This window comes from Apis mellifera, linkage group LG4 (genome assembly GCF_003254395.2).
Source record: "Apis mellifera strain DH4 linkage group LG4, Amel_HAv3.1, whole genome shotgun sequence".
Taxonomy (NCBI): Eukaryota; Metazoa; Arthropoda; class Insecta; order Hymenoptera; family Apidae; genus Apis; species Apis mellifera.
The window spans coordinates 11,707,450-11,719,779 of record NC_037641.1 but is presented as its reverse complement, the minus strand read 5'-3'; the positions used below and the strand labels follow the sequence as shown (position 1 = coordinate 11,719,779).

At 50.2% G+C, this 12,330-nt stretch overlaps 1 protein-coding gene across 4 annotated transcripts in view; it reads left to right on the top strand.

Moving 5' to 3' along the window:
* The window catches only part of LOC408787 (transmembrane and TPR repeat-containing protein CG4341), a 127,118-nt gene that overhangs the window by 56,569 nt on the left and 58,219 nt on the right, over positions 1-12,330 (top strand). For all 4 annotated transcript variants that reach the window (XM_006567201.3, XM_392318.7, XM_006567200.3 and 1 more), the window contains exons 2-5: positions 3,224-3,464; positions 4,248-4,544; positions 7,005-7,908; positions 11,651-11,765. In XM_006567201.3, the coding sequence (XP_006567264.1) occupies positions 3,224-3,464; positions 4,248-4,544; positions 7,005-7,908; positions 11,651-11,765 (1,557 nt within the window). The remainder of the gene's footprint in view (positions 1-3,223; positions 3,465-4,247; positions 4,545-7,004; positions 7,909-11,650; positions 11,766-12,330) is intronic.

Here is a 12,330-nt window from a genome sequence, read left to right as displayed (position 1 = left end):
CGAACCATCTTTCCTCGCCCCGATCGATCCATACTCGAGTCTAGATTCGACACCATCCGTTCCGCGTAAATCCTAATCCTGAAAGAGGATGTTCGAAACGAGATACCTTCCTTCCTTTCTTTCTTCCTTTCTTCCTTCCTTCGTTCGACGAACGAAAGAAGGGTAAAAGAGGAAGGGGAAAAAGTTTAAGCGGTCGATCTCGTCTCTCTTTACGACTTAACTTACGACCGCCACTTTCTTTCCCTCTCTCTCTCTCTCTCTCTCTTCCGTCACACCTAGCGAGCGAGTGACTTAAGCCTCACTTTGGAAATTGCACGGCGCGAGGGGGATGGCGCCATGTGCCACCGGCCGAGCCTTCCTAAAACCCTTCCTCCGGGGATGGAATGAGTTTTCCGGGCGATTTAGTCAGGTATTTATTTGCTCCACCCTCTCTTCGCGGTTCCCCAGCTCGGGGGGAGGGGGCCATCTTCTTGGAAATAACGTCGCGGCACCCCACGCCACGGCTCTTGCCTCTTTTATCGTTCTTTCGGACATCTTTGCTCCCCCCAAACCGTGACCCAACCCTTTCCCTCCTTCCTCGAGGTTCCTCCTCCCGGAGAGGAGAAGGGAAGTGGCGACGCGGTGCAAATTGCCGGCCTCATCCCCTATCATCCAGGGGGTGCTATCTCCGACGCCAGCTTCTCCCACCGGAGGGAGGGAAGTGGAGGAAAATAGTGTCCCGTGAATTTCTATCCTCGATCCGCGGGGAAGTCACGTAGCCGTCAAATAGAAACAGAAATCGATCGTCGGACACGGGCGACGATTTACGCCCGCCCCTCCGTATCGTGGAGGGAGAGGAGAAAGGCCTCGGGGGAAAATTTCACGTCCAACGGACGGCCGCGGTTGTTATCGAATTTCGCCGCTTTGAAATATTATTTCGCCGTAAGGACAATAAAAAAAAGGAGAAACGAAGCGTCGAATTCAACGCGCAATCCCCTTTCAACGATTCCTTTCGTCCAATCACCTATTACACTCTTGAATCAACCGTCATCTGTCCGCCAAATTATACACTCTCGATTCTCAAACAAAGAGAGAAAGGAAATCAAAGAGATAAGAAAGAAGTCGCAATATGATAAGCCTTAAAAAGTACAGATGCGAGGAGGACAGACTGCGCTTAGCAATCGATAGAAAACTCTCTCTCTCTTCCCTTCCCTTTTCTATATCGCGTGGACGGTGGTTTACCGGCGAAGATTAATCATCGGTCGATTTTAATATCGCCTGGGGGTGTCTATATCGCGGGGCGGGGTAGGCAGCAGCGGCGTAATTTATTAAAATTCGTTCAGGGGACGGCGTTAACGGCGGCCGAGCCGAGCCGAGTCGAGCGATAATTCTAATCCGAGCGGGCGGCGGCCGCTAAACGGTTTCCGATTGGGCGAAGAAGTACGGGGGGAGGTAAAATTGAATCGGCGTCCCGCGGCTTGCTGTAAGTCGAGCAGCCGGGCTTAAAGGGGTTGGACCCGGGTATTATGGGAGTGTGGGAGCTCGAGGGGCGGCGGTGCACACGTACACACACCCTTTCCAGCCTTGCGAGACCCTCTCCGCCCGCGTGCAGTCACGTCCCGAGTTGCTCCGTTAGACTCGGGGACCGAGTTTCATTAACGTCACGTGTACTGTCAGAAATAGTCCCCGGGGAATACCGCGAACGTGTACACACGAACTCGAGAGAGAGAGAGAGAGAGAGAGGGAGGGTGTCCCCGTTTCGCGATAGTTCTGACAGATGCTTAATATCACCGATGCCTTCGACTAATACCTTGGATTACTCGACGTTAGAGAGCTTCCAAGTTGATCCCCGGATCTCCTTTTACCCTTTAATTGCTCGTTTCCCGCCTCCTCTGGTTATCGGCATTTCGTTTCTTCACCCCTCTCTTTCTTTTTCTTCTCTCATCCATTTTTTTGCTCGATACGCAATCAAACAGAATTTCCGATATATATATATAATAATGGGGAGAAATTTTATTGACGGTGGTGTCGTGCGCGAATTTCGATTGCCGACTGTTTATTTTCGCCGGTTGAGAGAGAGGAAGAAAAAACGGAAAAACATTTTCATTAAACATTCATATCTCCGAACGAACAACGAGCAACGTTAATGTTTCGCATGAATCGATCGACAATAACGTAACGGAATAGAGGTTCCGATATATCGGTGGCTGGGCGTGTGTGCGTAGTTTCTTTTGGAATTTCGCGTGAGCGCGTACGTAACGTCGGCTGACAGGATCCGGAAATTGAAATAAACAGGGACGAGGGAAGTTTACACGGCATCCCCGGCTCGTTCGTGTCGAGCCGTTTCCCAGCCGAGAGAGCGCGACCCTTCCCCGTCGCTTCCAATTGTCCCGAATTCTAATGAATTTTCCCGAATCGTAAATCTCGAAACATCTCATCGGAAATTTCACCATCCTTCTTTCCCCTTTGTCTAATTATTAAGATCGATAAAATCGTCCATAAAAATTCGTCGATATATTTACGATTCTATAATTGGGAAATTCGAGACAATGTGAAACGCCTATTACGTTAGACGCGTACGTTGCAGGCAATTAGCGCACGCAGCGTTCGACGCAGGAACGAATTCGCGCAAAGTGGTTGAATCTTCTTAAACCAATCCCCTCCTCCTCCTCCTCCTCTTTGCAAGGAGCTTGGCTCTTAACGAGGAAAAACTATTATATATACGGTAACGAGAGTGAAGTTTCGACGTCGAATTCTTATTTTACGTCCGAATCTTGTCGGAATTTAACTTAATCGTTTCGATCGAAAGTATTGGAAAAGCTGGAAAGGGATCATGGACGAAAGACGATAGGGGGGAGGCGGTATCTCACGTAGAAAATGCGACACGATCCTTGGTTGATAGGGAAGGGGGGCTTTATCGAAGGACCCCCTGGAATTCGAAATTATTGGCTCGGTGTTCATCGAGCCTTGCTCCCATTTCCTCGTCGACGACGAAGATGGCTCAGGTGCGTCGCCTGCGGTATCAGAGACGAGCCGAAACACCTCGATGCTCGTGAATATCGATCGGCCTGGTCGATTAAAATACCACGACCCGCGGTGATGCTCCTTCTCCTCCTCCTGCTTCTAAGACCTAAGATAAAACCGATCGATATACGTATATATATATATTGTTCGAGTTTTGAAATATCGAACGATTTATTTATCGGAAAATTATTGGAGGAAAACGAATGGTTTGGTGTTGCAGAAGAGCGATCCTGACGAATCCAGACCTCCTGTCCAACACACCGTGGTCAAAGCTGTTGGAGAACGATTTCTGGGGGACGCCGTTGAGCGATCGAGGCTCGCACGGCAGCTACAGGCCCCTCTGCGTTGCCACGTTTCGCCTGAATCATCTGTTGGGAGGGCTCGAGCCTTGGGGCTATCATTTGGTGAACGTCGCGTTGCACGCCGCCTGCACCGTCCTCGTGGTCAGAGTGGCCAGAAAGGTAAAGAGCCGACGGGTTAATAACCGGATCCCGTTACTCGGGAACGGGATGGATTGAAATTTATCGAGTCGTTGGCGCAAAAAAAAAAAAAAAATTAAAAAATAAAAAAAAAAAAAAAAGAAGGGGATCCGATTCGATTCATCTGATTTTCGATTAACTCCGGACACATTGCTCGGTTTGATTTCGCGTCCGGCCACCAGAGAAAACGAAATAATAGTTGACACCTGTAGAGCGCGCGCGTCACACGTGATATCTTGATAGCATCGCGAGTTATGACGTAATAAAATTTTACCGCTACATTTAATCCCGAAATGTTATGTTAATAATCGCGCGTCACTCAATAATATCCTCCCGTCCGACGCTATCGTGTACAATAAATGGATTATCGAGATTCGAAATCGTTGTTTCGTCTCTCCGCCCCCTCCTCGGCTTGCTCTCAACTTTTTCGATCCTCGCGAACTCTCGCCCGCTCTCGGCTTCGCTGTCGTTCGGCTGGATATCGAAAATCGTTTCATCCGTCTTCTTCCTCGAGCGAGCGAAGTCGAGGGACGGCAACCGCCACCGGTTTAGAGATTAGAAATCCGTTGCTCGGATCCCATTTATCGGATTAAAGGAAATCGTCGAATAAGTTTCTCTTTCTCGGGTGGAGAAGGCGAAATTCAGAAATTCATTGTTCTCGATCGACCTGTGCTTCTCTCTCTCTCTCTCTCTCTCTCTCTCTCTCTCTTTCTCTTCGGTTTCGAATCGTTGGTCGATTGACCGAGAATTTGTCGCGTTTTCCAGGTGCTGGCGGGAAGGAACAGCCTGGGCCACGCGATCACCGGCTTCCTGTTCGCGGCGCATCCGATCCACAGCGAGGCGGTGGCCGGTGTGGTCGGCCGCGCCGACCTCCTCGCCTGCCTCTTCACCCTGTTGGCGTTCCTCGCGTACAGCGCCCACTGCGAGCGCGCCAGGTCGCCGTTCCCCTTGATCCTGGCCCTCGTCTCCTCGACCCTGGCCACCCTCGCCAAGGAAACGGGGATATCCTCGCTGGCTCTTTGTCTTCTCTGGGAATTGTGCCGCGGCGAGTCGAGTCGAAAGGTAAGGACGCTGTAAATTGTCGATAATGAACTTTCCAAGCTGTATCATTCGTTTCTCGATCACTATATATATATCGTTCGAGCTTGTGAATCGCGTTTCGAACGAGCAGATATTACTTCTGTATCTGCTCGAGGAACGGATACTTTGTCCCTTCCATTTAAACGACTTAAGTTTCGTCGATCAACCCACGAGAACTCGTCGAGCAAGATCTAATGTTAATACCTTTCAACGTCGAAGGTACAATTTCGTCGAATAGGTATCGTGGATTCGTGCGTGCACGAGGGATGTCGAATTCTTGCCTCCGTCTGCCCCGGATGCATTATCGTAAATTAACGTTTCGAGAGGGAGAGAGTCATTCCTTCCTCCGCCGGCCATTACGAATATTAACAACTGAAAATGGACCGGTCTACCGCTGAAAACGACGTAATCAAATTACCGTCGACGGGCGAAAGTAGGATTAATCCTGCCTCCTTCTCGTCCATCGATGTAACGCCAACCTGCGATTACGTTACTCGCGTGTAATTAACCGAGAGTAGAGGGTTAATCGTCGTCGCGAATTTATCTCTCGTGCCGCGATACGAACGTTCTGGTCCACGTATCGCCCTCGAATCTTATCTTATCCCGACACGGGAAGGAGACGAGGGACCGTCGTGTAAACGATAACGCGTGGTGGGAACGCGGCCTGTGTTCTGGCGCGGACAGCGGCCTTGATGCACGGCGCTCGAGCCACCTTCCGCTTCCTCCGCCCCGCGAACCTTCGAGGCGTTCTTCTCGCTTTTCTCCCACCGGATGCGCTGCATGCATCGGACGCCTGGCCGTGATGCATGTCGCCGAACCGGGCCGACGTTGGAGGGGTGCCAACCTTTCGAGCGTGTAACTTCCGCTTTCCTTCTTTCCCTGTCCCCATTCCACATCTCCGTTCACATCTTTCTTCTTATCATGTTACTTCCTTATCCCCCCGAATATCATCGTGGTCGAGAGATCCCTCCTCGAGGGATGCAAAATTGTTTCGAGTCGTCGAAGGAAGGAAACTCTTTATTCGCCGAGAATTCTCGCGGGTTTATAAGGAAATCAGTCGACGGTGTAAGTTGCGTTACCTTGGCGAGTTATTCCTTCCAATTGCGCGAACTTGGCCAAAGTTTCATCCTGCGAGAGCTATCCGTCCCCTCCTCCCTCGATTGGCCCTCGCCATCGTTCGAGGAAAGCTTTCCAACCCCCTCAAAAGTGATCGACGACGATAAGGTATTACCTTTCCCGAACCGCGTCGTCTCATCCACGCGAATTCCCCAAATTCCCAATTCGCTGCGATCTTCGCCGATCTTTTCCGCGGTTAAAAGCATCGTCGGGGGGGATCTATCGCGGGCGATGGGATCGCGGCCAACAAAAGCCCGGGCTGGCAATTCCGGGTCTCGCAATTATCGCCACTTCTTCCCGCGGCCTCGCAATTTACCATTAAAATGTCGCTTTCGCATTACCTCGCGCCACGGCTCGCTTTAAAAGCTTTCGACGTTGCTTTTCATTTGCCCGGAACCACCACCACCACCACCACCGTCTCTCGAAAGCGTTGCGTCGATTAAGCGTGCCTTGCACGCTTCCCCCTCCCCTCATTTTCTTATAACCCACCGTAATTATATTCCACGTTAAACTATTTTCCATTTCCTTTAATTTCCTCCTTTCCATTTTTATTCCCCTCCCTCCGAAAACTATCTTCGACGTTTCCTTCCTTGCGTCGAAATTCGCTACGATATTCGCTGCACCTTGTTCCTCGTCGATCGCGAGAGTAGCGCGAGCTCTACGATTCTATGTTTATGCGGGACGATCTCTCCCTTGTTGCCGGATGGAGAAATAACGGGACTCGAATTTTACGCTGGTCTGTTCAGTGAAGATAGTTAGATATTTCTCTTTCTCTCTTTTTTCTTTTCGAAGGCTAGAAGCGTCAATTTTTGCGGATATCGTAGTCGGAGAGCGTAGTTTGAATCCGAAGCGGTTTCTAAAAAACGAGGGTTTTAAATTAATGCTTTGGACGCGAAACGCTCTGGATCTTTTCACGTGTTACGTATACGAAGCGAGTTTCGTTTCACGGTTCGAAATTAGTTGGAGTTAGTAGCAGGACATCCCGGTTTAAACGAGGGAGGATTCAAACAGGACACGAATCGCCCAATTATTATTAAGATCCCTCCTTTGAGACCGATGCTCGAACGCATCCACGATTCGGCTTTAATTAATCTTCCGATTAATTCTTTCGATCGAGAGAGAAAAATAAAAAAGAAACGTGTACATAAATCGACATCAATTAGGATCCTAATTAATCGATCGAAAATGGAACCGCGGTAATGATTCGTGGCTCGTTAAGCCATTAATTAAACGGAAACGATGAATTTTCCATTTAACCCTCTAATCGCTCTCCTATATTCAACTTCCCCATACAAATATATACACGCGTCTCTCTCTCTTTTGCAGGTGAATTGCGGCCTCGTGACTCGGACGCGCAGCATCGGCATCGTTTCCGGGAGCTTGGCCCTGCTCGTCCTCGGCAGGCTGAGGATCACTGGGACGAGGCCGGAGTTCGCCAGCGCGGACAACCCGGCCGCGAGGCATCCCTCCCGCCTCACTCGCGGCCTCACGTTCCTCTACTTGCCCGCGGCGAGCGCGAGGATGCTGCTCTGCCCTAGCACACTCAGCTTCGACTGGTCCATGGACGCCGTGCCCCGCATCACCACCCTCCTCGACGCGAGGAACCTCGAGTCCGCCTTCCTCTACGCCTCCTTGATCGCCGCCTCGATCTGGACCGTCAAGATCCTCCGCCGGCCGCCCCGCCGCCTCGAGCTCGCCTCCTCCACCCTCCTCGCCCAGTACCCCCGCTCGGTGGCCTCGAGGTGCCCGGTGTGCGCGGGCAGGCGGGCGGGCGGCTGCCACACGGACGGGTGCCGGGCGGCCAACAACAACAACAACGGGCCGATCGGCACCGATTGCCACTGCGCCAAGAGACTGGCGAGCGGCGGCGCAGCCTCGCGCTGGGGGGCCCGCGGGGGGCGGGCCGCCGCGGGCGGCGTCGCGGCGTCCCTCGGCTTCCTCGTGCTCCCCTTCCTCCCCGCGAGCAACCTCTTCTTCTACGTGGGCTTCGTGATTGCGGAGAGGATCCTGTATCTGCCGAGCGTGGGCGCGTGCCTGATCGTGGGCTCGGCCGTGTCGGGCTGCTACCACGTGGCGAGGAGGCACGGGTCGAGGAGGAAGGGCAGGGCGGTGCTCGTCGCGGCCGCCCTCCTCGTTTGCCTCATGTCGGCCAAGACTTTGTTGAGGAACACCGACTGGTTCGACGAGGAGAGTTTGTACAGATCGGCGCTGCACGTCAACCCGCCCAAAGGTGAGAAGCCTTGAGAAACCCCTTTTCCCTCGTAGGAGGGGGAAGGTAATAAAGATCGGTGCGGGACGAATTAAAAAGATAACGGGTATAATAAAGAGTCGCGTGCTAATGATAAACGAACGAAGGAGGGGACAATGTGCGGCGGGCGACCGATGATCGAAACCAGATACGTCCGCGGGGACGAAATATATGGGCCGACGTAAAAAATGAAATTCCGCGTATCGCTGCCGAGTTGTACGCCGGTTATCCCCTTCTCATCTCCTATAAAATTCTTGGCCAAGCTGGATATATATATATATAACGCGACATGCGATGATAGCGGCTCCCTTCCCCGCACCTATCTTTCTTCCATCCCTTTATCCGTTTCTGTTTTCACCTTTTTAAACGCGTTTAACACGCGTACTCTTTATCGAGAGGGTAAGTTTTTAATAACGGTCGTGTATATTCTTATCGCGAGAATCTCGCGTATCCGATAAGTGTTTATATATATATATATATTTCACAAATATATTTCCATCTTCGCTTTTATAAGAATAAAACGTCGCGTTTATTTCTCCCTTGTGCGAAAGAATGCATTTTTATTATTATCGTTGGAGGTAATATTTCACGCGTCAAATTTCAATCTACGTTCTCGCCGGATTTCGACTCGTTCCTAAATTGATAAATTGCACATCTCGTCGAAAATGCATACTACCCCTAACGTTATTAATAATAATCATTAAAGACACTTTAAATATATATATTCTAAAAATAAAATTATATCTTTACCCCATCAAAAAATGAATTTTTATTCAATTCGATCAGCAGCTTATTACATGACGCGTTATGACGAATATGCTCCTTCGCCCGAATCGATTCGCCATTCCAAACTTTGACGTATAATCCAGGATATTCGTATTCCCTCCTCCTTCCCTTCCTCCGCGCTCGAGTTCGATGAATCGGTGATACGGTGCCTCCCGACGAGTGCATCATCGGTTCCTCCACCGACTTTCCCCTTTATCCTTCCCCTTATCCGTCTCTGTCCGCTTTTTTGCCGCCCACGCTTTTTACCCAGGGTTTATCTCGTCCCAAGCCCCCTAATTACCCGTAGATGGGCCAACCCGAACACGATTATTAACGCGGTCGCCTCGGTTTTCATCCCGATAGCCAACTCTCCCTTCTTCGAAACGATGCCCCACGCTCGCTTTGAACCACCCTTTTTTAAGGTGGAGAACACCGCGATTCGAAATGCCGTGTCATCGAAAACTCCATCATCCCTCTCTATTTCTCGGACAACCGTTTTAATTTCGATCGCGTGCGTTCCCCGTTCGGTAAATTTGCGTAACGAGAAACAGCGGAGGGAAGGGAGAGGGGGTTGGAGATTATCGGTCACGAAAGAACGCGGCTTCGCCGAAGTTTAAACGACCCCTCGAACGAATCCGGGCCCGACCAACTAACTCCACGGTCCATTCCCCTCCCACCCTCGCGACTCTTCGCTTTTTGCTTTTCCGCCGCCGCTCTTTCGAGTTGAAAAGTAGAGCCAAGTTGGACGTGAAACGTGGTTAGAAGGGTCTTCTTCTTCGCCCGTTATTCCGTTCGTCGCGACTATCGATTCGAGTTATTTTTCTTTTTCTCTTTTTTTTTTCTTCTTTTTCCTCACACGATACTCGAGAACTCGAGGAGAGTGATTAAGCGTGTCCCGAGGCGGTTTCGAGCGAAAGAATCAAGGCCTCGATTTTCCGAGGATGGAGAGGGAGGGGATAGCGATAGCGTTAGCGAGCGTAAAATCGAGGCGAGGCGAGACCGGCAGCGCCGCACGGAACACGCGCCGCCCTCGATAGAAATCGCGCGACGATGAAATATGCTTCGTGGCGATTTATCGCGTTTATTTATCGCCGTTGATTTCGAAACTGCCCGCTCGCCAAGCTTTGCGGATTATCGGCCGAGTTACCTGTTAGACGGGAATCCTCTATTTTTCGAACGAGGCTAGAGAGAGTGGGAAAAAATGAGAGCAGAAGAGAAACGAAGGAGGCTTCTTTTTCTTCCGTTCGTGCTTTTGGAAGATGGAAATTCGTCGGTTTACGAGACGAATCGTACAACACCTTTATCGCGCCAACGATTTTTCCTTCTCTCATTTTTATCTCTCCTCGTTTTCGATTCGGATGGATGATTCGATCGTGGGAGAAGTTTAACGAGAGGATAAATATTATCCGAAACGAAGCGAGTTCCACGTACTAGAAGAATCGTATAGCGGAACAAGGGGAAGGACAAGTGCGCGTGAAATTTGCAGGGCGGTGATGCGTAATAACGGATAATCATTTCTCGATTTCGCGCTCCCTTTCGCGCCTCCTTCCCATCGTATTTCGCATTCTCCCGTGTCCGCAAAGAGGCGAGCGCGCGCGCGTGTTTCTTTTGTCCGCCCCGTGACGTTCCATCTATCATCCGCTTCATTTACATCGCGCAGTCACTGCTCTCTAATTCGAGCGCGCGCCCCATTTCCCGATTCGCCACGGCACGATTGAAAAGAGCCGGCTAACTAGATCGAATCACCTCGATCGTGGGAAAAATGTGGAACGCGTTTCCCTATTTTTTCGTTCTTTTTTTTCTTTCCTTTTTTATTTCTCCCTCTCCCTCTCTCTCTTTTTCAACCTCTGAGAGAAATCTTGGAAACGCGGCCTCGGTTTTGTCGTTCGTTCGACGCTCGATATTTCTCCGGAGGAAGAAGAAAAAGAAAGAAAAAAAAAGCTGCTTGCCAATTAAAATCGCTCCCCGAGTTAAATTTGCGCGGACAAAAAACTCGTGATCGAGTTATATCCGCGTTGAAAAAGTGCAGGGCGAAGTGTTTAACGCGCTAATGAAAAACAATTTGAAGCGTTAAATTACAATTTTTAAACAATCCCCGTCGAAAGAGGGGGCGAGAGATCTTGTTACCGCTACGTTGCTACGTTAATTCGTTGTAACGCTCTCTTCTTCTCCTCCTCCTTCTTCTTGCTCTTCTTCTCTAAGAAATCTCGTTTCCTCGCATTTTGATGAAAACGTTTTACAACTATCCGCCGTAGAATTTCGTATTCCCTTCTCCCCACCAAAAAATCTTCCCCCCTGAGACTGAACAAATTTCGAACAATCACTTCTCGATCGAACGGCTCGAAGAAACGATTTTCTGGAATCGAAGGAAGGAAACGAAGGAGCACGAAGGAAGGTCGAGGCAATTTTACGAGCGCGGATTCATTTATTACTCTTTGCTCGAGTAGCCATCGGTGCGTGGATCGCGGAGGAGAGAGGTCTGGAAAATGTTTTATCGCCGATATTGTTGGCCCAAGATAAAAAGCGGAAGAAAGAGGGGGATGAAGTAGCAGCTCCTTCACGATATTCCCCGCCCCTCTTTTCGAGGCATCGCGTGTGCGCCCCTGCTTTATTGCTCGTAAATAGAAAGAAACGGAGGGAAAAAGGACAAAGGGGGTGGGGGATGAGGTCTCGACCCGTGCATCCCTGCGCCTTCTCGAGAGGAGCGGCCACGTTTAAAAATCTATCGCGAGAAGGGATGTATCGTTGTACGTTTCCGTTATACGACGTTGGCCAAGTCGTACGTCATACGTACGATGGGATGCGTAACGTCCCAAGGAAAGCAATAAAGAGACGAATATCCTCGTCCAGTTTTCTAGAATCCTCTCGCTCTGCTGGTTGGAGAACTAGAATAGCAAACTACATTTTCCTTCTCCTTCCTATTCTCCCTTCTAACGAATGTCCATTGTGATTGTTGCAGCTTATGGTAATTTGGGCAGCGTGCTGAGCGCCCAGGGACGCGTGGCGGAGGCGGAGGAGGCGTTCGTCCAGGCGCTTCGCTATCGACCGAACATGGCGGACGTACACTACAATCTGTAAGTACAGCCACGTGCTGCAGTCCGAATAATCCACTTTGCTATTTGCCTTCTCTCTCTCATCGATAATAGCCATCTATCTCATACCTCGTTTCACGACGCGATAAACAAGCCGGATCAGTGGACGAGTAGTTTATCTAAAAATCCTCTCCCTCCGCTTTGATCTTCGCTTTGAAACCGGCGAACAACGAGCCGGTTTATCCCGTTCCCCTCCCCCTGTTTAATAATAAAACATATTTCGAAAGCGTATTTTCCAAAGCTTGGGGAAGGGAGAAGTTCGACAAAGAGAGTTTCATTATAGGAAAACTCTCTCGGTGGAAATCCAAAACTCTCCACGCCTCGTATATATATTTCGTCATCCAAGATTTATGAGACGCCATACAATGGCGGAAACTTCTCCCCTCCCTTCCACCCCTCCCTTGTCCTTCCAGAATTCGCTACGTGTCGCGAATCTCCGCCCCCCCCCGATCTTCAAAATCCCAACATCCGAAATTCTGAAATCCCGCGAACCTTCGGGTTTCCAGTTTCGCAGCGGTCTCCTCGGCAACGGTAGCGCAAACTTCCG